We start from the raw sequence: 24,237 nt of genomic DNA, 5'->3' as shown, positions 1-24,237 counted from the left end.
GGTTATGAGACCAGAAAAGAGCTGGAAAAAAAAGAAAAGAAGCTACCACTCCCACCCCCCCATTCTTACAAAGGATAGGAATAATTCATACTGCACTGCAGTGTGCTTTTCTTAACTTTACAGTGTATCTTAGATACATTTTTATATTAATACATAGCTTCCTTATTCTATTTATTTACAGCTGCAGAGCATTCCTCTGTGTGTATATCATTTTGAACTAAACAAAAATACTACATATGGAACTGGTTGGATTCAGCAAATGAACTTTATTAAAGCTAATACTAATTATAGCTTTAAAATGTATGTATTAGAAAAAAGTGGCTGAAAATTAAAGACAAAGCAGTCATCTCAAGGAGTTTGGCGAAGATCAAAATAAATGTAAAGAAAATAAAGAAGGAGATATTAAAGGTCAGAGCTTAGATGCATGGAATAGAAATGCATACAATAGAATCAACAAAAGTAAAAATCTGTTGCCTGGAAGGACTAATAATACTGATTAACCTTGGTGAGATAAATAAAGAATAAGGGGGGCGCCCGGCTGGCTCAGGTCAGTTAAGCATCCAACTCATAAATTCAGCTCAGGTTGTGATCCCAAGGTCGTGGGATGGAGCCCGATGTCGGGCTCTGTGCTGAGTATGTAGCCTGCTTGGGATTCTCTCTCTTTCTCTCTCTCCCTGCCACCTGTTCATACTTCCTCTCTCTCTGAAGTAAAAATTTTTAAAAATTTTAAAGAATAAGGAAGAAAATAATGATATCAAGAATTGAGTGTGAAACATCACTACAGATCCTGCAAATACTGGAAAGAAAATGTATTGAGGATAACCTCAAAAATTTGAAAATTGAGATGGGATATAAACATTTCTAGAAAAATATAACTTACCAAAACAAAACTGTACAAAAAGAAATAGGGAATCAAAAAGTCCTAGCACTATTAAATGGATTCAGTAATTAAAAACCTTTCCATTAAAAAACCTACAGTTCCGTGTAGCTTGCACTGGTGAGTTAACACATTTAACGATAAAATGGTAACAATTTTCATAATCTTTTCTAAATAATGAAGGGTGGACACCGTATAATTCATGAGACTATCATAATCTTGATGACTCAACCCAACCAGGACAGAACAAAAAAGAATAATTATATGCTAATGTCACTTTGGATGCAGTAATCCTAAATAAAATAGAAGCACACTGAAATCCAGAAATATATTGAATTTCATATATTACATAATAAATAATGAACTGCATATAGACCTGCTGTTTTAATGTGTGATCAATTATAGCTCAGTTGGGTTAATTCCCAGAATAAAATTAATGAAATTTACCACGTTAATATTTGAAAATCACATGATGATCTTAAAAGTCGCAGGAAAAGCATTTGATAAAAACTCGACATCCATTCATGTTAAAAACATAGCAAATGAGAAATAGGGGTTACCTTAATTTTACAAAATGTGTCTTTATAAAATAAACCCTAGCAAATATATTTAACGGTAAAATGTCTGGATCAGAAATAAGAAAGGGTGTCACCACTTGTATCAGTCAGCTTTTGCCACAGGAACAATCATACATACAAAAATATACAACCAATCATACAAAAATCTTAGGGGCATACAAAAAAGCATTTCCTCCTCACACATGGGTAGGCCAACCAGGCAGCTTTGCTAATCCCAGCTGGATTCAGCTGGCCTTAAATATAGGTCGTGGGTTTGCTTCTTGTCAGCTCCATGTGACTTGTGCGTCTGGGACCAGTGGGCTACCTGATTTATGCTCTTTATACGGTGCAGCAGAAGCACAGAAACAACAAGCCCAGTGGCTCAAAGGTATTTCAGGCCTTTGCTAACATCATGTCCACCAATGTTCGCTTGGTCATCTAGCAGGTCACATGGACAAGTCCAACATCAATGAAACAGCGAAATATACTCTATTAGGAAGGGGTAAGGAGTGAACATTTGAGTAATCCAAATCGTCACAGCACATCTGTTCAAAGTTGTGCTAGAAGTCCCACCTGGTGCAGTAAGACAAGTGGATGGAAAGAAAGAAAAGTGACTATTCATAAGTGATATATGTACATAGAAAATCCAAGAGAATTGATCAGATATCAATGGTAGAGGAGGAATCAAGGGTGATCATTTATCAAGGGTGATCATTTATCAAGGGTGAGGGATTCTCGCTAAACCTATTCAGCCTGATTTTTTGCTAAAACTGAGCTCTTGAAGACATGCCTAACAATGACACTTCTTGGGAAAACACGGCTCAGAGGAGCCTGATTACAGTTTGGTCAAAGGGGAGCATCTTGTTACTACTGCCTATTGCCTGAGCAAGATTTCAGCAAAGAAACGAAGTTTTATGTTTTCTTCCTAATCCTTGACAGAAATATGCAGCTGTAAGGTGGTGATCTTTCATCATTTGGATTCCCCCAGAATCAGACCTAGAGATAAAGAAGTGTCATTCATTTGGGAGGTGATCCCAGGAAGTGCTGGTAAGGGAGTGGGGAACCGAGGGAGGGAACTGAAGTCCTCCCATTAAGGGTATTTTGTATTAAGTAAAATAACACTGTGTGTAACTGGATTCTGAGCCCTTGGATGAGGGTGAGGGGTGACTCCATCTGAGGATAAGGGGACTGAAGTATTTATACACCAACTCCCATCAGTTATTGGGCAAGGGCCCTCCCAGGGGTGTGTTATTTTCCCTGCACTTCTAGCATGCCATGCACAGGTGTGCAAAGATGGCTCTGATGGCCAGAAGACCCTGTAGAGGTGCTGACATGACAATAGGAAGTCAGGCCCATGTGTGCTAAAGTGGTGAGAGCAGGGTGACGGATGAGGGATATTGAAGACATTTGCTACAAGACACTTTTGCAGGTAACAACAGGGGAAATAAGCACCAGGGAAAAACCTCATAAAGTCAAGGGGAAAAAGACAACAGTAGATATAACATGGAGCCGATAAAAACAAATAGAATGCTGCCTGACAGCCTGTGGGCTTCCTGGACCTTGTGTCATTCCTTGTTTGGGGTTGAAAACAAGCTTGGACCATGTCTTATACTTTGTAAATCTCTTGTTTATTCTTTCCCTGTCTCTTCGGCACTCAGTTTGTAGGCATGAAAAAATGGTTACTGCAGGTGTTAAAAATGGATTTAGCTTTGCTGGAAAGATGCCATGAAGATTCATTTTTATCCCAGTAGAAATCTAAGACTGTTCCTGTATCTAACCAAAGGTACCTTCTGGCTCAAAAATGCTGTAACTCTGGGATAGATACCACGATTCTAAAATTTTTTTTAATATTTATTTATTTTTGAGAGAGAGAGAGAGAGAGAGAGAGAAGGGGAGGGTGGAGCAGAAAGAAAGGGAGACACAGAATCTGAAGCAGGCTCCAGGCTCTGAGCTGTCAGCACAGAGCCTGACATGGGGCTTGAACTCACAAACCATGAGGTCATGACTTGAGCCAAAGTCAGACGCTCAACTGACTGAGCCACCCAGGTGCCCCGACACCACGATTCTAATAACAATAGGCCCAAATGATTATACTGACTTAGATTAGAAGTTGTTAAAAGTGCCATAAAATATAGACTCTAAAAATTTAAAAAAAAACTAATAATTACATTTAAAGTAAGTTTCTGCCTATTGGTTCTAAAGACCTTCACTTGTTATTGGACCACTTTGTAGTCTAGGTGAACTGCAAGTCTTAGATTCAGATATAGGTCCAAAACGGCAAACCTTTAAAGGTATTAACGGTCCTTTATTGAATATATTAACTTACAACTGGGTTAATAAGTTAAAAGGAAACATTAAATATTTATAAACCTAAAATGCACCGCTCCATTTGCCTCTTCTGGCGACCTGAATTATAATTAAAACATATTAAAGTTCTTCATATCCAATCGTAAGACCCCAGCCCTCCCCAAACAGGCAGATTCAGTCATTTATCCGGACACTGCATTTGCCAGGGTGTATACTGAGTGTTTTGTTTTCTCCCTCTTAAAACACTGAGAATAAAAGTCACAAGAAATAAATACAATTTTTTCTTTAAAACACTCCCTCTTAAAACACTGAGAATAAAAGTCACAAGAAATAAATACATTTTTTTCTTTAAAAAGTCCAAAATTCAATTAGTATTCCTCTATCTTTTTAGGGTGAAATAAAATGAGTAGGTTCTGTTTGTTTTGGATTTTAATTATCTGGTCAGTCAGCACAGATTCCCACCATTGTGTTACATCCTTTTCCTGAAGACGATTATGTGGCACAGTCCATGGTCTGCCTTGACTTCATCAGTTCCCGCTTCAGCTGTTCAAAGCACACAAACATAATGACGTTCCAGGATCCGAGTCGCAAGAAGGAAGGTACAAATCTAGGAAAGTGCACATCACCATTCTCTGAGTTTGTTAGAATTCTTAAAGTTATTGCGGCACAGACAGCTTATGCTTCTCACTGTGCCACTCTTCTCAAATAAAGGCACTTAAAGGTAGCTATTTTTCACCCTTCCCTACTGTGCACCTAAAATAATATTGTCTAAAACTTCTTCAAAACAACAAAACCGAGGTGCTCACATCTAGACACATACATACACAGCCTTCACTCCCACCAAAGCATGTCTCATTCCTGAAGGGGCATTTTCCAATAACTCCCTTTTTTGAGGGGTGGGGAAAGTTCTGATTTGTTTTGCTCTGCTTTCTGGATGGGAGATAGAAACTGTTGAAAGAGGAAAAGGAGAAAGCAAAGAAAAAGTGATGAGTAAGTGGACCGACCATTTTCCAGAGTGAAGAAATTCGTGCTGTCCAGATCTTGGCAATTCTTGTCCTTAAACTGTCAAGAGACTAAGTGCATTTTTTGGTTTTGCTTTTTGTGGGTTGTGTGTGTGTGTGTGTGTGTGTGTGTGTGTGTGTGTGTGTATGTGTTATGTTTAAGAATTATGTCAAACTGTGCAGACCAAATGACTGACTTCAAATGCCTGTTTGCAGCAATGAGATATTCCAGAAAAAGATGTCATTAGTTAAATCTGCCTTGGATAGATGTTTTAAAGAGATCTGGCCTATAAAAATCAGACCCCCAAGGTTTTTGTGTGTGGTTTTGTTTTTTGTTTTGTTGTGTTTTGTTTCGGTCTCAATACATTTCTTCTGACTCCTGGATGGATGTGTGTGTGTGTGTGTGTGTGTGTGTGTGTGTGCATATTTTAATTACATATTTTAAATGTTCATAAGTCTACCATTTTACCATTTTAAGTGTGTAGTTCAGTAGCATTAAGTACATTGTGAGCAACCACTGCCCATCTCCAGAACCTTTTGGTCATCCCTAACTGAAACTATACATATTAAACAAGAATTCCCTATGCTCCTACCTCCCCCAGCCTCTGCTAACCACATTCCACTTCTGTCTCTATGAATCTGACTACTCTAGATGCCTCATATATGTGAAATTACACAACATTTGTCCTTCTGGGGCTGGCTCAATTTATTTAGCATAATGTTTTCAGGCTTCATCCTTGTTGTCACATGTATCCCCAAAAGGTTTTAAATTTGAAAAAAAAAATATTGTTAAATGGTTAATGGTTGATAACTGATATATCCATTCTAAATTAATTTTGTAATGTGTTTCATTTGTATTAACATATAAGTGCTGATTATGGTGAATTGGAACCTTGTGGATAATGTGATTGGTGCATCTATGCTTTTGATAAGGTTTGAGGCATTGCCTTACAATTTTAAAGGGTTATAGAATGTTGTTATATTATCACTAGTTTAGTCCTTATGAAGTATATCCATAAATTAGTTCATACTGTATTTTCTTAGGAAGGTAGTTTCCAATATAATATTGCTTAATGGGAAATGGGATCTACACGATACTAGTTTCTAGGTGAGTATAATAATTATCTAAGCCACACCATTTTCTGCATCACTTTTCCAGGTCAGTGGCAATGATTTTTCTCTACTTTTACTTTAATACAATCTAAAAATCTGAGTCCATCAAGTCACAATAGTGAAAATTCCAGCTATCACACTACTGGATATTTACCCAAATATAAGAAAGCTAATTCAAAGGGATACATGCATCCTTGTGTTTATAGCGGCATTATTTACAATTGCCAAGATATGGAAGCAGCCAAAGTGTTCATGGATAGATGAATGGATAAATATGTGGTACACACACACACACACACACACACACACACACACAATGGAATATTACTCAGCCATGAAAAGAATGAAATCTTGCCATTTGCAATGACATGGATGGAGCTAGAGAGTATAATGCTAAGGGAAACAAGTCAGTCAGAGAAAGATAAATACCATATGGTTTCACTCATAAGTGGAATTTAAGAAACAAAAAAGCAAAGGGAAAAAAATAAGACAAAGACAAACCAAGAAACAGACCCTTAACTATAGAGAACAAACTGATGGTTACCAGAAGGCGGGTGGAGGATGGGTTAAAAATGTGATAGGGGAGAAGGAGGGCACTTGTGATGAGCGTGGGGTGATGTATGGAAGTGTTTAGGGGCGCCTGGGTGGCTCAGTCGGTTAAGCGGCCGACTTCGGCTCAGGTCATGATCTCGCGGTCTGTGAGTTCGAGCCCCGCGTCGGGCTTTGTGCTGACGGCTCGGAGCCTGGAGCCTGTTTCGGATTCTGTGTCTCCCTCTCTCTGACCCTCCCCCATTCATGCTCTGTCTCTCTCTGTCTCAAAAATAAACATTAAAAAAAAATTAAAAAAAAAAAAGTAAAAGGAAGTGTTGAATCACTATATTTACACCTGAGACTAATAGAACACTGTACATTAGCTGGAATTAAAATAAAAACTTGAAATTAAAAAATATTTTTAAAAAATTTAAATAGTAAAAATCACATCCTATTTTCTCTTACTCCTCTATTACACTTTCTCTCCACTTTATAGTTCTCTAGCCCCGATCAGGCAAAATCCCATCTACGTTTCCAATAGACTGGGACCAAGTGAGAGGTCACTGATTTTAAGTGAGCTTCTGATCAAGGCTGAGAAAATTTTAATATCACAGTTTTTAATGTTCTGGCCCAGTGTTGGAGGATTGGAGATACTTACGGCAAAGAAAAATATATACTAAGTATACTGCATAGACAAAGGCTGGTCAGCTATATGTCAACTATTTGGACAAGACAGCACCCCAAAACACATAGATACTGTGAACACAGCATTACAGATAGAGAAGACCATATCCTACCCTTTGAAAAAAGCCAGTGGTCCTTCTTTAGTGAGCATTGTAATTGCACAGCTGGGCACACTTGTGTACTGTCCTGGTGGAGAATTAACAAATCTGGTTTTTACCACATCCACTGGAGAGGACAGAACAGTTGTGCAAAATCCGGCGATGAGAGCTGACACAAAGTGGCAGGGTAGGTCATCTAAAACGGACCAATGAGACAAGTCAGCATCAGACTTTTGGAAGAAGCTTCTAGTTTTCAGTTCTCTATCAGATCCTTATAGAACCTGTTAGAATATTTTAGGAACCTATCCAATGGTACTACATTTTAGATAAAAACACTGATGAGCTCCTTATTTAACCAGCTCATGTGGATATAGTGTGGGATGGACTCACCTTCTGAATTATGCTATATAAAGAATAAGATGCCAACAAAGTCCCATATATTAGTATTTAATGAGAATAATGCTGATTAAGAATATAGTTGCATTTTGTTTTTGTTGTAGCAAAACATCTAATATTTAGAGTTTGGGTTTTTTTAATTTTTTTTATTTTATTTTATATTTGAGAGAGAGAGAGAGAGAGAGACAGAGCATGAGCAGGGGAGGTACAGAGAGAGAGGGAGACACAGAATCTGAAGCAGGCTCCAGGGTCCAAGCTATCAGCACAGATCCGGACACGGGGCTCAAACTCATGAGCAGTGAGATCATGACCTGAGCCGAAGTCGGACGTTCAACCGACTGAGCCACCCAGGTGCTCCCCCCCACCACTTTTTTCCTTAAAAACTCTATCTAATGGGGGCACCTGGGTGGCTCAGTCGGTGAAGCATCTGACTTCAGCTCAGGTCATGATCTCAAGGTTCCTGAGTTCAAGCCCTGCATTGGGCCCTCTGCTGACAGCTTGGAGCCTGGAGCCTGCTTCAGATTCTATGTCTCCCTCTCTCTCTGCCCCTCCCTGCTCTTACTCTGTCTCTCTTTCTCTCTCTCTCTCTCAAAAATAAATAATCATTTAAAAAAAGTTATATCTAATGTTCAAAATTACTTAATTTTTTAAAAGAGAGAACTGTTACAATTAGGGGGTTTAGTACAATGTGGCTGGAGAAGCTCCAGGATGAAATTGTAAATGTGCAGACCTGGTTGTTATCTACAATAGGAAGTTACCTGCTAGTAGTTTGTTTTTCACGAGGGCCTCCTTCATTAGATCATATGTAACTATCTCTGTACAATTGATGATGACATTTCTCGTCAGATTGGGAGTAGTCCCTGAAAAGAAGAAAATGTTTAATAGCTCCAGTATACGATAAAGTGGTAATTGAATACATGTGTTTTAATAATTATAAAATTCACCTTAAAGTCAGTTACCTTTCCAAAGGCCTGTCAGGCCTTCCGTTGTTGCTATAATTCTGTAAGCGTTGTAAGTCCCGGTGTATCGGGGTTTGAGACCATGCAGATGGCTCTGTGCTTGAAGTCTGACCTTCACGACCTCTGTGGGTTGCCCTATGAATACTGCTACTCCTCCAGTCGTTAGACCAGCTGAGATCTTGCTTCCTAAACCAGCTGTTGCTATTCAGAGAGAAAAAATATTTATCAAGCAAAAATTAAAAAAAACCAAAAAACAAAACAAAAAACCAAGACCCAGAATGCAACTCTGTCTTTTTAATTTTAGTAGTTAGTATTATTCTATCTTTATATCTTTTCTATTTCCCCAATGCTTGTGATGATCATGCACTAAGTATGTGCTAAATCACTATAGGCTAGAAACCTCAAAGTTGACTAGAATTTTTTAAAAAATAAAGACTTTGAAGCACCAAGAAACACAATACTTAGTTCTTTCCTATATTTGGGTCTCTTTTTCTGTATATCCCAACTGGGAGGAGGCACCAGTCACCAGGGAGGCGTAACCTTCCTCTCATCAATGGTGATGTTAATTATTGGACTTCGAGGTCTTAGGAAAATCCCAAGTGGGCAAACGGCCCCCGTATGGGATGTCAAGTGGTATCAGGCTATGAAAGGTTACAAAGGGAACAACAACAACAAAAAGAAGTGAAAAAAAGTGATTTTTGATATAAAATTTTGAAATCTTTTAGCCTAAGTTACTCAAGACAGATATTATTTAATCAACTATAAATAGTCTTGGAGCCCTCCTCTCCCACCCCCACCCCCATGCTCATTCCCATAATTAAAGTATGGATCAAAAACATTTACTCATCAAGGGCTTTCTCAGTCATTCTGTTTCCTAATCTGTAAAATAGAGACAATAACATCTACCTCATAGAGTCACTGTGTCAGTTAAAATAATATCAATTCAGCACTTAACATACTAACCTGCATATAGGAAGTACAGCAATCCTTTTCCTAACTGTATGATTGTACTCTTTTCTCATCATGCTTGTCTAGGAGCTGAACATACAATAGATAACCATCTTTTAAATTGGCAAGCTTAAGTCCACTGTAGTCCTTCCTCACCGCTGCTCCTGACTCGGTTCTCTGGTCTTCTCTAACACTGGAGACCTGACAAGGAAACTCTTAAAGGAAACGAGTTTTTTCCTGTCCTCTCAACTCTCCTCATGAGGTCTGATTTTCTTCCCTTCGGACCAAAGGGTTTCAAGCTTGTTGCATGCCAAAATTTCCAAGAAACTTGTGAGAACATAGATTCCCTGGTCCCAACCTGAGCAATTCAGATTCGGAGGACAAGGCAGTCCTCAGCACTTGGGAGTTTTAACAAGCTCCACTGGTGTTCCTGAGAGACTTCACTGTTTGGAGAACTTTGACTTAAATGTTATTTTGCAGCCCATCCATCTTCTCCAGATGGATATCCAAATGAGGCCCCAAATATCTAGGATCCACCGGGTGATTTTTACAAGTATAAATCTGCATCTGAAAACTGGATTTTGCACACTTTTCTTTCCATGAACGGTGAGTACCAAGCTAATATTGGATGCTTCCTTGACAATTTGTTATGAGGACCACTACCCTGCATGTAACATTGCTTGACCAGAGCTGGGCTCAGGGCATGTCTTTCTATCTGTCCTTCCCAGGAATGTTCCCTGCTTACTTTCTTTCCCTGCGCTGAAGAACTCCTGGACGGTGTCATAGAGGCCGATCCTAAGAGAGGCAAAGCTTATTTGTCTCTGGAGGCCAGCAGGCAGCCCACTATAGAGTTTCATCGGCCCTTCTGTTTTTGCCAGAGTGGTGATTGTTCCCAGGACACCTCTGTACTTAATGTTGCTGGAGGTCTGGCATTCGCCTTGGATCTGGAAATGAGAAAGGACAGGTCAGAGGGAAGTTAAAATTGAGTAAGGGGATCCTAACTGGTGAGGAAAGAACGAAGACTGGCCATAGGTGGTCCTCGGTGGAGGAGAAACTTTAAGCCAAGATTTTTCCAGCTGTGTTCCTATTTTCAGTTCCTTTTCCCTTTTCAGCAACGTCTCCCTACATATCTCTGTATCTCTCTAGCTATGTATATATGCAGAGAGATCAGCTATAACGCACATTTTGAACATTCCCACCCTCCCTGTATAAATTCTCCAGGACCCCTAAGCGGCAGATGCGAATGTGACCCCTCCAAATTAAGGAAGGCAAAGAGCCTGGCTTGTAAACTGGGAGAGGCTGGTATTGTTAGCCGTTAGAACACTTAATACACCCTAACTTTGGGGGCTTTGGCAGCAGACATGGTCAACCTGTCTTCCGTGGCTTCTTGTGGTTCTTCCGTTACTCTCAAAGCATTCCAGTTTCCCACCCTAATGCATCCAGTGCTGTGACAATGCCGCACCATTTGTTAAGGGGCGGACGGCCGTGCCTTGAGAAGGGGTGGTTAAACCAAAGCGCTTGTCAAAGGGACGCACAGAATAGATGTCCTCCCTCTCCTTGAGACACGTCCCCATCTCGCTCGCTACCTGTAGCCTGACTTTGGCCGTGTCCAGCGGGAAGGTGATCACATCCGCCACACAGGCCGCCACGCCAGCAGAGAAGATCTTGACCGCCATGGTCGGGGGCACGTCCGAGACTGTCAGGCCCACCATCTTCGCTCAAATTGCGGAGCGACGAGCGGGCGCAAGGACGAAGGACTCGGGCCCCCGCAAGGTGGAATTTCTCCCTGCCTCTCCTCCCCTGTCCCGCTGGGACAGCAAACCGGCTTCCTGACTTCAGAGAGGCGGGGGACGCTCGCAGCTTGGGCGGCGCGCGGGCAGTGGCTGCAGGTGGAACCGGGCGCACCTCTCGTCTTCCCGCCCTCGCGCCGGGGAGGACCAAGGCTCGCTGGCTGGAAGCTCCCGTGCGCCCTGCCAGCGCCGGGTGACTTATATAGGCAGCCGCTCGGGGGCTGCGGCTCGCCAGGTCTCCGCAGACCGGGGGTGGACCTGGCTGGGGCGTGCCCTGGGGGGCCAAGTCCCTCCCACCCGCATCCTCGCCGCGCGCCTGGAGAGCCGGCTTCCACCCCGAAAGCAGTCGCCGCGCACCTAGCATTCTGCGCCCTGCGCCCTGCGTCCGGCACTTCCGAGGGAGGGCGCACCGCAGCAGGCACCAGCCCCGGTCCCAGCTGGGGCCGGGAGCAGGTGCGGGCTTCCTAAACAAGCGCGATCTCGGGGACTCTGGTAAAAGGTCCTGCCGAGCTGGGAATTCACCCAAGCAAGAGTGGAGCGCCCCTTGTACCTTCGGGCACCCTGGGAACCTTGCAGGCATCCCCTCGGCGTCCTTTCCTCTCTTTTTAACTTTTCATCCTCCTTTCTTCTTTCCAACCACCAAATCCAGACCCGGGAAAATCCAAGGCAGGAACCAAGAACACCTTGAATTTTAAAAAGAAATAAAGTGTTTCGTTTGAACGCTTTTTGCAGAGGATGTCAAATGAGATCACTGACATTCTAGAAAGCAAATAGTAAATTGCTAATGCACTCTATGAAGCGAGATATAACTTGCTCCTTTTACTTTCCTTTCTTAGGACAGGGCGGTGGAGATGACACCGGCAGATCCCTTGGCTCCAAGGGGCAGTTCTTCTGATCTGGCTTGGTCATCTGGACTCCCACTTTTGCTTCCTTCTAGTAAAATATGGTTCCAGAGACATCCCAGGTGGGAAATCTGTTGCTAGCTTACCTACAGTGATAAATTAAATGTTGCAATGTGTCTTTGTTCCTGCTCCTACCCTGTGCAAAGCTGTATTGTGAGCATTCATTTATTCTTTTGGTTCAGGAGTAGGGAAAATAGGATACAGAGCCCCTAGAGAATGATTTCCAAATACTCTGTATGAACAGGTTGTGTGCCCTGTGCGAAAAGCCTTTCTAGAGGACTTCCAAGAGAGGACATGGCTGAGAGATATTGAGGAAGTCAATGGTAAAGGTAGGGTGGGTTCTGAATAAACAGGAGAAGAAGACAGTGGTTTTCCTCCTCTGCAAACACCTGCTGAAATAAAGAGCAGTTGAGGCAAGTAGGTGGCATATACAAAGGCAAAGACTTGGGGAAAGCAGGGTGAATGTATGGGGATGTGTTCTGTTGACCTGCCTGAGAAAAATGGGTGATGGGAAGAAGGAGAGAGGCAGGGTATGACTTTGGTAAAAGATGAAAATGTGGAAGCCAGACATGGCCAGCTGAGGGCTGATCCTGAGAGTCTATTCCAAATGTGTGTTCATGTTATCACTTCATGCCTGTGTAGTTCTTTACAGATTGTACATGTTGTATTTGATATGGTAGACAATACAGCTTTGTGAATGGTTTGATATGGAGTCAAAGATTTTTCAGAGATGACTCTAAGTTTAAGAATATGGATAGTAGTGGGGCGCCTGGGTAGCTCAGTCGGTTAAGCATCCGACTTCAAGTCAGGTCATGATTTCACCCCCGACTTCAAGTCAGGTCATGATTTCACCCCCGCAGACCGGGGGGTGGACCTGGCCGGGGCGTCCCCCCGGGCCGTGCTTGTGGGTTCGAGCCCCACTTCAGGCTCTATGCTGACAACTCAGAACCTGTAGCCTGCTTCAGATTCTGTGTCTCTGTCTCCCTCTGCCTCTCCCCTGTTTGCACTCTGTCTCTTTCTCTCTCAAAAATAATATGATAAACATTAAAAAAATAAAAGAGCACGGGTAGTAGGCTCAGTGATGGTGCCAGCTGATTGTCATGAGACAGTTGGTAAGGAGAGGTGATTTTAGGGACAAGAAGATGAGATTAATTTTTTTTTAAATTTTTTTTTTCAACGTTTATTCATTTTTGGGACAGAAAGAGACAGAGCATGAATGGGGGAGGGGCAGAGAGAGGGAGACACAGAATCGGAAACAGGCTCCAGGCTCTGAGCCATCAGCCCAGAGCCTGACGCGGGGCTTGAACTCACGGACCGCGAGATCGTGACCTGGCTGAAGTCGGACGCTTAACCGACTGCGCCACCCAGGCGCCCCTGAGATTAATTTTTAAAGTCTTGGAATTATTTGAAGAGAAGAGTGTTTATCATAGGTAAAAAGCTACCATAGGAAACTACATATAACATACTAAAAGAGCAAGAAATCAGAGCTGGGAGGTATTTCGGAGACAGCAATATGGATGCAATGAGAAAGGGTACGCTTTAAATGGGAGTGAGTACAACAGGATTGGGCCAAGTGGTAGGGGTACCCAGAGTTATGGTCTGGGAAGAATGGTCTTGTCAAAGGTAAAATTCGTAGGGTGTCCAGTCATGGAGCCATGATATTAGAGAATATAATTTAAGGAAGGGTGGGGTCTCGACTAGCGTGAAATTTAGAAGATGTGTCAAAAGAGGACAAAAGTGAAGAAAAGCCTATTGAATTTGGCTCTAACACTATCGGTCATCTTAGGGAGTGTGCTGTGGTGGAGTCATTAGATTGAGGCTGATGGCTAAGCAGAGATCGAGAATGTTCAGTATAGTGTGACTAAGTGTCTAAGGGGGGACACTTTTCCTTGGTGACTCTAGTGAACATCTGCTATCAACTGGTTAGTCCCCAGCTCACAACTCACCCCTTCTAAGAGGCCCTTGGAAGGAAGTAGGAGAAAGTTTGCCTCAGGTCGGAGAGAACAGTAGGGTAGAGGGTGGCGTCCCCAAGGTCAGACTTCTCTTCTGGCACAAAGAAGAAGAGGTGAAGAATAGGTCAGTGTGACCAAGGGTAACAGCCCTTTTATGACGTGGTTAAGGAATGGCAGCGAGTTCTTAATGTACTAAATTCCTATTTCCTTTTTGAAAATTTAGAGCAACATTTACAACTGTACTTGCTCAAGCTGTGGCCAATCAGGAATCACTGAACAAATGTCTCTATATTACATAAAAAAAGATAATGCTGTGCATTTGAATACTGTTCTACACTTTCCCATAATTCTGTCACTAACCACCAATAGGAAACACTGTGTTGTAGCTCTATAGATAACTGTGCAAATGACAGAAGAGACGATTCATAAAAAAAGAAATACAAATTTTAAAAATAGAGGTGATATATTTAATGTCATTGATAAAGAAATGTACCTTTTTCACCTAATAAATTAATACCCTGTCTCTACCAAAATTATAATTATTACCACATTGACATGTATATTTTCATATTATAAATTTAATCTTATAAATATACATAAATAATGAGTTAATTACAAACTGTGAATGGTAAAAGCATGATAATTATAATATCAGTACTATATTAATGACAGCATTATAAATTTGCATAGTTCTTTTAGAAAACAGTTTGGCAGTATGCAATGAGCAAAGACAACATCCATGTCCTTTGATCTAATGATTCTTCTTCTGGATACCTTCCCTAAAATAATTAGCCAAAATGTGAAAAAGCCATATATAGGATGATGCTTACTGCAGTCTAATATTTGTAAGAGCAAAGTAGTGGGGGTACCTACATCAGTTTGTCTCACCTGGGTTTGTCAGAAGAATCATGCATATTAGTGACCCATAGGTGTCCAACTGTGTGCAGCGATACGTAAATGGAAGGAGAGACTGCCCTTGGGAATTGGGAAAGTAGGGAGAGGGCAGGAAGGGGTTCTCTTAGTCCAGCCCAGCCCAAAGAGAGAGACTATCAAACTGTGTGTTAAAGGAGAAAATATTCTGTTTTCATAGCACAGTCATTTAAGAGAAACAAGCCCATGTGCAAATTCTAGCTAAGATACTTCCTGGCTGAGTGAGCGTGGACAAATGACTTCTCTGAACTCATATTCTTCACTTTTACAATGACTGTTCTTATGTCATTAGTTTATTCTCTTTTTTTTTTAATGTTTATTTTTGAGATAGACAGAGCGTGAGCTGGGGAGGGGCAGAGAGAGAGGGAGACACAGAATCCAAAGCAGGCTCCAGGCTCCGAGCTAGCAGCAAAGAGCCCAATGTGGGGCTTGAACTCCCAAACCGTGAAATCATGACCTGAGCCCAATTCGGACACTTAACTGACTGAGCCACCCAGGTGCCCACATTAGGTTATTCTTATTAATGGATCACTCTTTGTGCTTAGCACCGGCTGCACATAACTGTCCTAAGCCTATGAAAGATTTATCCACTTCATGCACATAACAAATATTTACATAGCCTATAACAAGTACTGGACACTGTTCTAAACACTTTTTGAAGTTTAACACACTTACTCCTCATCTCAGCCCTTTGAAAAATGTACTACTGTTGTTCCACGTCATGGATGAGGAAACTCAGAGGCTTAGAGTGGTTTAGAACGTTCTCCTAGGTCATGTAACCACTGACTGGTACACTTAGGGTCTGTCTGAGCCCCAAACCCTCTGTCACTATATGCTACCCAAACTGCCTTCCCAATATATTTATGACATGATATTTTCCTATGCTTTGAAAATGTAGAATGGCGAGGTATACTTATATATTTTCTTAATAAATTATATAAAAAGTTTCAAAGAAGTCATGTGAAATATATATCCTTTACTTGGTTTGTATACATGATGAAAGGATTTACAAAGAATAAACATTGCAACACTTCTACTTTTAAAAATACTTTAATTCAAGGGCGCCTGGATGGCTCAGTTGGTTGAGCACCTGACTTTGGCTCAGGTCATGATCTTGCCATTCCCAAGTTTGAGCCTCATGTAAGGTCTGTGCTGACATCTCAGAGCCTGGAGCCTGTTTCAGACTCTGTGTCTCCCTCTCTCTCCGCCCCTCCCCTGCTAGCACTCTGTCTCGCTCTCTCTCTCTCTCTCAAAAATAAATAAACATTAAAAAAATAAATAAAATAAAACCACTTTATTTCATTTCATCTTCAGGAAGAGCTGGTGGAAGAGGTGGAGAAGGTGATATATGAGATTTAGAAAAATTTGATTTACAGGGATTGAGGCCCAGCGGAGGGACCAGAGAATGAAGAGGAAGAGGTGACTTGGAGAATAGGACATTCCTGTCCTCAGATACTTGGAGGCATATGCGGTGGACAGGTGAGATTTGTTCTGTACACAATTAGGGAAGAGCATTAGTGCCGAGGTAGGGAAAGTACTGATAAGCGTATTTTAGGTAAGCATAAAAAATACTCTACTAGTCAATGTGATGAGAGATAGAATGTGTTGCTATTTTGGGTAAAGAGTTTGCGTCACTACAGATATTTGGTTCTAGGTAGTTTTCCTATGCTTTAAAGATGTAGAATGCCTAGGTATACTCATATATTTTCTTAATAAATCATATAAAAAGTTTCAAAAAAGTCATATGGAATATATACCCTTTACTTGGTTTGTATACATGATGAGGGGATTTATAAAGAAAAGAATAAACATTGCAACACTTCTACTTTTAAAATCACTTTATTTCATTTCATAAAACATTTATTTGTTTAATCTCTTTACACCTGTTTTCCTGTGTGTAAAATAGGGATGGCAGTCATAAGTGCAGTTATAGCGGGGCGCCTGGGTGGCTCAGTTGGTTAAGCGTCCAACTTCGGCTCAGGTCATGATCTCGTGGTTTGTGAGTTCGAGCCCCGTGTCTGGTTCTGTGCTGACAGCTCGGGGCCTGGAGCCTACTTCAGATTCTGTGTCTCCCTCTCTCTCTGCCTTTCACCCACTCACACTCTGCCTCTGTCTCTCTCAAAAATAAATAAACATTAAAAAAATTTTTTAAAAAATTGCAGCTATCGTGATATTGTGAGGATGTAATTAAATAATACTAGTAAGATTTTAGCACAATAACTATAGAGGGGCACCTAGAAAAGGCATAATAAATGATCATTACAATTATATTTTATTAATGCAGTTTGGATGACCATTTTTCAGGTTGTTGTAAGGAACCAAAGCATTCAACTAACAGTTTTTTGGGTTTTTTTAAATTTTTTTTAATGTTTATTTATTTTTGCGGCAGAGAGAGACAGAGCATGAACGGGGGAGGGTCAGAGAGAGAGGGAGACACAGAATCTGAAGCAGGCTCCAGGCTCTGAGCTGTCAACACAGAGCCCAACGTGGGTCTTGAACTCATGGACCGCGAGATCACGACCTGAGCCAAAGTCAGATGCTCAACCGACTGAGCCACCCAGGCACCCCATTCAACTAACAGTTTTACTGAAAGGTGTAAAAGTCCCTTCACACTCAGAACTTGAGTTCCGGATTCTGTGACCCATCCTGGGATGCAGTTATTACGTAGGGGAAGCAGGACTGGGACCCAGATCTCTTGGTGGAGGGCAGCCAGGAGTGGCATGAAGGTGAAATGGGGCCATTCCAGCTGAGAGCCAGCCTTGAGGCTCCCAGGGTGTAGGGGCTGCTGGGCTCTGTTGTGATGAGGACATGGTTGCCAGGTTAGAGGTCATGGCCCAGTTCCAGGATCCTCTCCCTCCCCTAATCTCCCAGACCAATGGAAATGTCAGAGCGATGCATCCTGCCTGGCAGAGAGGACTTGGCTAAAGGTCAAGGATTGCAGCCCTAGTGTGAATGTGAAATGGACACGGGGGGAAGGAGCAAAGACTAACTGAGGTTACCTTGGAAGCCTTCTTGGTGATGTCTGTGGTTGTTGCTTCAGTTTGCCTGTTTCCAACACTGCTCCCAAGTCAGAGACGTCCAGGAGGCCTTCTTGGCCAGACTGTGAAATGTCCCACTGAAGCCCCTGTGTGGCAAGCTGTCTGGGAAAGATGCAGCCTGACACTAAAAATTAAAGGATGGATTTATCTCATCTACAGCATGATGGAGCCAGGCAAAGTAAAGAAATGACTACCTTGAACTATTTTCACATTGTTGTTTGAATGTGCTGGGTAAGATGCCAAAGGGGCAGGCAGTGGAGAATCTCCCCACGGAATGCAGTCTCCCACACCTGACATGCCCAAGGTGCTGGGTCTGGAGGAAAGAAGATGGGGGAAACATCTGACTATATGCACTCTTTGTCATGTGCAAATGTATTGGTGTGCTTAAAATTCCATACAAGTTCTCTCTTTTACATTTTACTTGCGTAGTCAGAATGACTGTTTGGAAAGACATAAGCGACTGATTTATAAATGTCTAAATTTCTGGGGTGCCTGAGTGGCTCAGTTGGTTAAGTGTCAACTTTAGCTCAGGTCGTGATCTCACAGTTTGTGAGTTATCTCTGCTACCAGCACAGAGCCCGCTTTGGATCCTCTATCCCCTTCTCTCCCTGCCCCTATCCTGCTCTCTCTCTCTCTCTCTCTCTCTCTCTCTCAAATAAATAAACATTAAAAAAAATTCTTATGGGACACTTGGGTGGCCAGTTAAGCAGCCGACTTTGACTCAAGTCATGATCTCGCAGTTCATGAGTTCAAGGCCCAAGTCAGGCTCTGTGCTGACAACTCAGAGCCTGGAGCCTGCTTCAGATTCTGTGTCTCCCTCTCTCTCTGCCCCTCTTCTGCTCACGCTCTCCCTTTCCCTCTCTCTCTGTCTTAAAAATAAATACATGCTAAAAATTTTTTTTTAATCTTAAAAAAAAATAAAATAAGATGTCCAAATTTCACAGATAAGAAAACAAAGTCTTTTTTGCATTATTTTCCTGTGATCCGTAGAATGACCTTTTGATCACTTTCCTGGAGGGTTTCTTTGCCCAGCTAAATTTCATAATGAAGTCACTCTCTTAGAGTTTAGTCTACTTAGAAGTAGACTCTTAGCATTGTGCTCTATTTCATGTTTCTAGCCCTTTCCCTTTGCAGGTGCTCCCTCTTTGTTTAGACCCTGTGCTAAACTCTTTTTTAGTATTTCTTTTTTTTTTTAATGTTTATTTATTTTTGAGAGACAAAGAGGCAGAGCATGAACGGGGAAGAGGTAGAGAGAGAGAGGGACTCCAACGCAGGCTCCAGGCTCTGAGCTGTCAGCACAGAGCCCCACTTGGGACTCTAACTCACGAACTGTGAGCCAAAGCTCACGTGTTCCATGACCTGAGCCAAAGCCTGACGCTTAACTGACTGAGCAACCCAGGCGTCCCTCAGTATTTCCTGATAGGGTATGAAGAGGATTGGCATTTGGGGGTATCTATTCATTGGGTGGAGCTCTTCTCCCATTCTAGCTGTTCTATCATTCTACTTGTTTATGCAGCGAATGTGATTCCACATGCATTTATTGTGCACTTGCTGCATGCACTGTGCTGAAGTCTGGGGAGATGGACTCACTAATAATGATCGTGATATAATATGCTAGGTGCAGCGTTAGAGATGTACTCAGGTGATCAGAGAGCAGAAGAGAAGGGTATCTGACGCAGACTGTGGGCATGTGGGGGGCTTCTGGAAGATGATGCAGATGGATCCAAGTCTTAGAGAGTGAGTAGGAATTACCCAGGCAAGAGGTGTGGAGAGCAAGGTCATGCTGGTCACATGGGACCACACAGCCAAGACATGGAACCAAGGAACAGCATAGTAAGTTTGGATAAATAAAAGCTTATTGGTATTTTGGGATCATAAAAGGCAAGGCGGGGGGAGGCAAGAGACCAGACTTGAGCCTAAGGAGGCAGCGCAACTCTGGGAGGCTCTGATCTTATCGTCTTCTAAGTAATGAGGAGGTTTTAAACACGGGAGGGACAAAGTTAGTTTTGTGTTTTAGATACATTTATGTGGCTTTGGGGCAGATGTCTTGAGGACCGCGAGGAAGAATCTGTTCCATGCCTCTTGCCTACCTTCTGCTGGTTTGCTGCCAGTCTCTGGAAGGGGGAAGCATCATCCTGACCTCTGCCTTCGCCTTTACATGGTGTTCTCCTTGTGTGTGTATGTCTTTCTATAAGGACACCAGTCCTATGGATTAGGGGGCCCACCCTAATGACCTTATCTTTTTTTTTCATCTATAACAATTGTATATATTAAAGGTGTATGACATGATAATCGATAAACAGGCATAATTCAGAGATGTTTTGGGTTGGGTCTCAGACACTACAATGAAGAGAATGTCACGATAAAGCTAGTCAAAGTAATTTCTTGGTTTTCCAGTGCATATAAAAAGTATGTTTATACTGTAGTCTACTAAATGTGCAATCGTATTATGTCTAAAAAATTAATGTGCATAACTTAATTTTAAAATATTTTATTGCTAAAAGATGTTAAACATTGTCTGAGCTTTTAGCAAGTTGTAATCAGCAATCACAGATCATCATTACACATATAATAATCAAAAGTTTGTAATATTGCAAGAATTACCAAAATGTGACACAGAAACACAAAGTGAGCAAATGTCATTGGAAAAATGGGGACACAGAGTTGCCACAAACCTTCAGTTTGTAAAAAATGCAGTGTCTGTGAAGCATAATAAAGCAAAGTGCAATAAAATGAGGTGTGCATGTACATATACATAGTGAAATGATTACTAAGTTAAGCTAATAACATATGCATCTCCTCACATCGTTACCATTTTTTTCTTTTGTTGTGGAGACAGCACCTGACATCCACTATTAGCAAATTTCCAGTATTCGATACAGTATGATTAACTACATCATGCTGTCCATTAGATGTCTAGACTTATTCCTCCTACAGAACTATAACTTTGTACCCTTTTTTTTTTTTAAAAAAAGTTTACTTATTTTGAGAGAGGGAGGGAGAGGCAGTGAGAGAGGGAGAGAGAATCCCAAGCAGGCTCCACACTCTCAGCTCAGAGCCCCATCCAGGACTCCATCTCATGAATCATGAGATCATGACCTGAGCCAAAATCAAGAGTTGGATGTTTAACCAACTGAGCAGCCCAGGTACTCCTCAGTTTTTTTCCTTTCTGTGTCTGACTTATTTCATTTAGCAGAATTGTCTTCTGGCTTCATCCATGTTGCCTAATGCCCTCGTCATTAATTAATTAATTAATTTAACTAATTACATCTGCAGCAACCCTATTCCCAAATAAAGTCACATTCTGAGGTACTTGGGGTTACATCTTTTAACATATGAATTTGGTGGGGAGAGGGACATAATACAACCCATAACAGGTGCCAGTGATAAGCTGCAGAGGACTTTTTTTTAAGCTTGTTTATTTATTTTGAGAGACAGAGAGAGCGCGTGCGTGCATGCAGGTTGGGGAGGGACAGAGAGAGAGGGAAAGAATCCCAAGCAGGCTCCGAGCTGTCAGCACAGAGCACCTCACAGGGCTCGATTTCACTAACTGTGAGATCATGACCTGCGCCAAAACTGGGTGCTTAAGCCGACTGAGCCTCCCAGCCGCCCCTGCAGAGGGCTCTTTTGGCAAACCTTGAGCTTAGATGTCACTTTTGGGTTAAAAAAGAATAAATAGAAAAACAAAGAGGAAGCATGGTGGCAAAGAGAACTTCCCTCTTCAGGAGCTGGAAGAAAATGTAAGACAAATTTCATGGCCTATTAAAAAGGATGAAGGGGGGGCGCTTGGGTGGCTCCGTCAGTTAAGCGCGGGATCTCACAGTTTGTGAGTTCAAGCCTTGCTTCGGGCTCTGTGCTGACAGCTTGGAGACTGGACCCTGCTTTGGATTCTGTGTCTCCCTCTCTCTCTGCCCCTCCCCCATTTGCACTCTATCTTTCTCTCTCTCTCTCTCTCTCTCAAAAAAAACCCATAAATAAACATAAAAAGTTTTAAAGATGTAAAGAAGATATGAATTTTGAAAAAAGAAGCAGAAAGTCCCATGAGAAATCATGCCAAGGGAAATATTAAAAGAGGATGAGAGGCAGGCGAATCAGGAAGAAAAGGGACCCTCGAGAGCTAAGAAAGGCAGAGAAATCAAAATTTCAATAGCCAAATGGAAATCTGATCTGGTGGAAACAATACACAGAATTTGCATAGGGCTACTTAATGTTTCAAAATATTATTTTATGGTTTTTTTTCCCCTTCCTGTATTTTCCCTTTTAACTTTATCTCATTCAAGTAGGTAGCTGGCTTTACACTTACTGCTTTAGAGGTAGATACAAATTAGTGGAATGGACACATTGCCCTGAAAAGACTTTCTTCCCAGCTTTTGTGTCCGAGAACTCAAGTCCCAGAAAGGAAGAGGGTGTTTGGTTAGAGGCAGGATGGCTTCCAAGAACAATGGGACCCAGTGGACTGCCCCCTCCTCCTGCCCCCCACCAATCCCCAGGAAAGAAAAGCAGCTTCAGAGAGTTTTACCTGCCCCAGGTGTGGGCGTGAAAAGTGTGGAGACAAGCAAGGAAAAAACTCTTCTCCCACTCTTGACACTGTAAGATCCACAGCACGACCCCAGGATGCAGCCCCGAATAACGAAGAATAAATTTTCTGACAGACATGGAGAAAGGAACAGGAATCAGAAATGTAGTTGCATCAGAAGTGAATTTGCCAACATCCGCAAGGCACTCACTAATAGAATTTAACAGTGATCTGAGAACAAACCAGAAAACTTCCCGAATGCAGAGAACATCGGACAGGAAAATAAAGCTGATTAGAGAGATAATAAACATGACAAAAAGAGACTAGTGATCCAATCATAAGGTATGGAAAGCTCAGAAACATCCAGATACTCAGGTAAAAATTACTTGAACAAGTAGGCCAGCTCATGGAGGGATGGATCAAAATTAAGAGCCCAAGAAAGAAGCTGGAAGAGGCTGCCTGCGGCCTTGGCTTACCTGAACTGCTCGCAGAACAAGGAATGGACCCTGGTCAGAGGAGGGCTTCCTGGCCCCATGCCTAGTCTGGCATCGTGTCCCCCAATGCTGCAGGACCAGGTAGCAGGCGCTCGCTCCCTGCCTCCATCACCTGCGTGCAGGTGGGCGAGCGATCCCCTCTGCCACAGCTCCTGCCCTGCAGACAGACAGACAGCCACGTTGGGAATCCCCAGGCCATCTTTGCTCAGGGAGGAGCCCACAGGTTTGGTGCCTTAACTGTCCACAGCTTTCCAGTGTGGCAACATCAAGCTGTACAGAGACAAGTAAGAGAATAAGTAGTGGAAGAACAGAAATCAAGTCACTATTAACCAAGAAATGCCACTGGGGGTTAGAAATCCCTGCTGGAGAAGTCAGGACATAGAAAATAAAGCATAACAGTACCACATGCATAGGTATTTCAGCAGGACTTCTGAAGTTTAACAAAAGGCGTGTGAGTGTTTCCTGGGCACCAGAATGTTAAGCACCAGTCGTCCAACCATCCCCAGATGATAGCTGCCTGGTGTTTTTGAAATTACATTTGGGAAAATATTATGAAAATCTTCTGATAGGAATGTAAGAAAACACCCGTGTGTTATGGAACATTGTGCATTTCAGTAGCATTCATCAATCTTTCACTTTTGGTGACTTATCCATCATATCCTGTTTCAAGATTTTGTATTTCCATGCACTGAGTTATTAAAGAGCTGTCTGTTTGGATTACTACCTTTACTTGTGGCTTTTTTTTTAATTAGTAAATTGTTTGGTTTACTACTTAGATTTATCTAAAAACCACCAAGCATCCATATATTCATTATACAGACTTCATTTTCTTACAGCAACTTTAATTTGTTTTGCAATTGCCTGTATTTCTTTTGGAAGATCCAGCTACCTGTCTATCAAAGCCTGAATTCACACAACTCTGCTTTTGTCCATATCTTTTCTATTATGTGATGACTTTCATCTATATGACTTTCGTAATCTGCTGGGCAGAAGTTGTTACTCTGGGACAGAGGACTAAGATAGTTTTCAATATGGATGAGCCTGTCCATAGTTTCATTTTGGATGTGATTCTACACTGTAATCCTCCCTCGTTTATTACCTATTTCTTGTAAACTGGGCACTTTATTTACTATTTCAAATAATA

The 24,237-nt window shown here is 41.9% G+C and overlaps 1 protein-coding gene across 1 annotated transcript; it reads right to left on the bottom strand.

The window, feature by feature from the left end:
* Nucleotides 1-4,233: 4,233 nt before the first annotated feature.
* On the bottom strand, nt 4,234-11,183 carry UCP1 (uncoupling protein 1). The gene is made up of 6 exons (XM_047856516.1): nt 11,058-11,183; nt 10,217-10,415; nt 8,524-8,724; nt 8,323-8,424; nt 7,184-7,364; nt 4,234-4,348 (listed from the first exon to the last, which is right to left on the bottom strand). The coding sequence occupies exons 1-6, from the start codon at nt 11,181-11,183 to the stop codon at nt 4,234-4,236; spliced, it is 924 nt and encodes a 307-aa protein (XP_047712472.1).
* Nucleotides 11,184-24,237: the final 13,054 nt, after the last annotated feature.

The sequence above is a fragment of the Prionailurus viverrinus genome, chromosome B1, assembly GCF_022837055.1.
Source record: "Prionailurus viverrinus isolate Anna chromosome B1, UM_Priviv_1.0, whole genome shotgun sequence".
Classification (NCBI taxonomy): Eukaryota; Metazoa; Chordata; class Mammalia; order Carnivora; family Felidae; genus Prionailurus; species Prionailurus viverrinus.
Note: the sequence above shows the minus strand (reverse complement) of the source record. Positions and strands in the feature narration are given on the sequence as shown.

Excerpts from the sequence above, each read along its gene's own strand:
- UCP1 (XM_047856516.1), bottom strand. The coding sequence starts at position 11,183 with ATGGTGGGCCTGACAGTCTCGGACGTGCCCCCGACCATGGCGGTCAAG. Across the intron at positions 8,425-8,523 it reads CCTGACAGGCCTTTGGAAAG|GGACTACTCCCAATCTGACG; the intron begins GTAACTGACTTT and ends TCTTCTTTTCAG. Across the intron at positions 7,365-8,322 it reads GAAAAACAAACTACTAGCAG|ATGACCTACCCTGCCACTTT; the intron begins GTAACTTCCTAT and ends GGTCCGTTTTAG.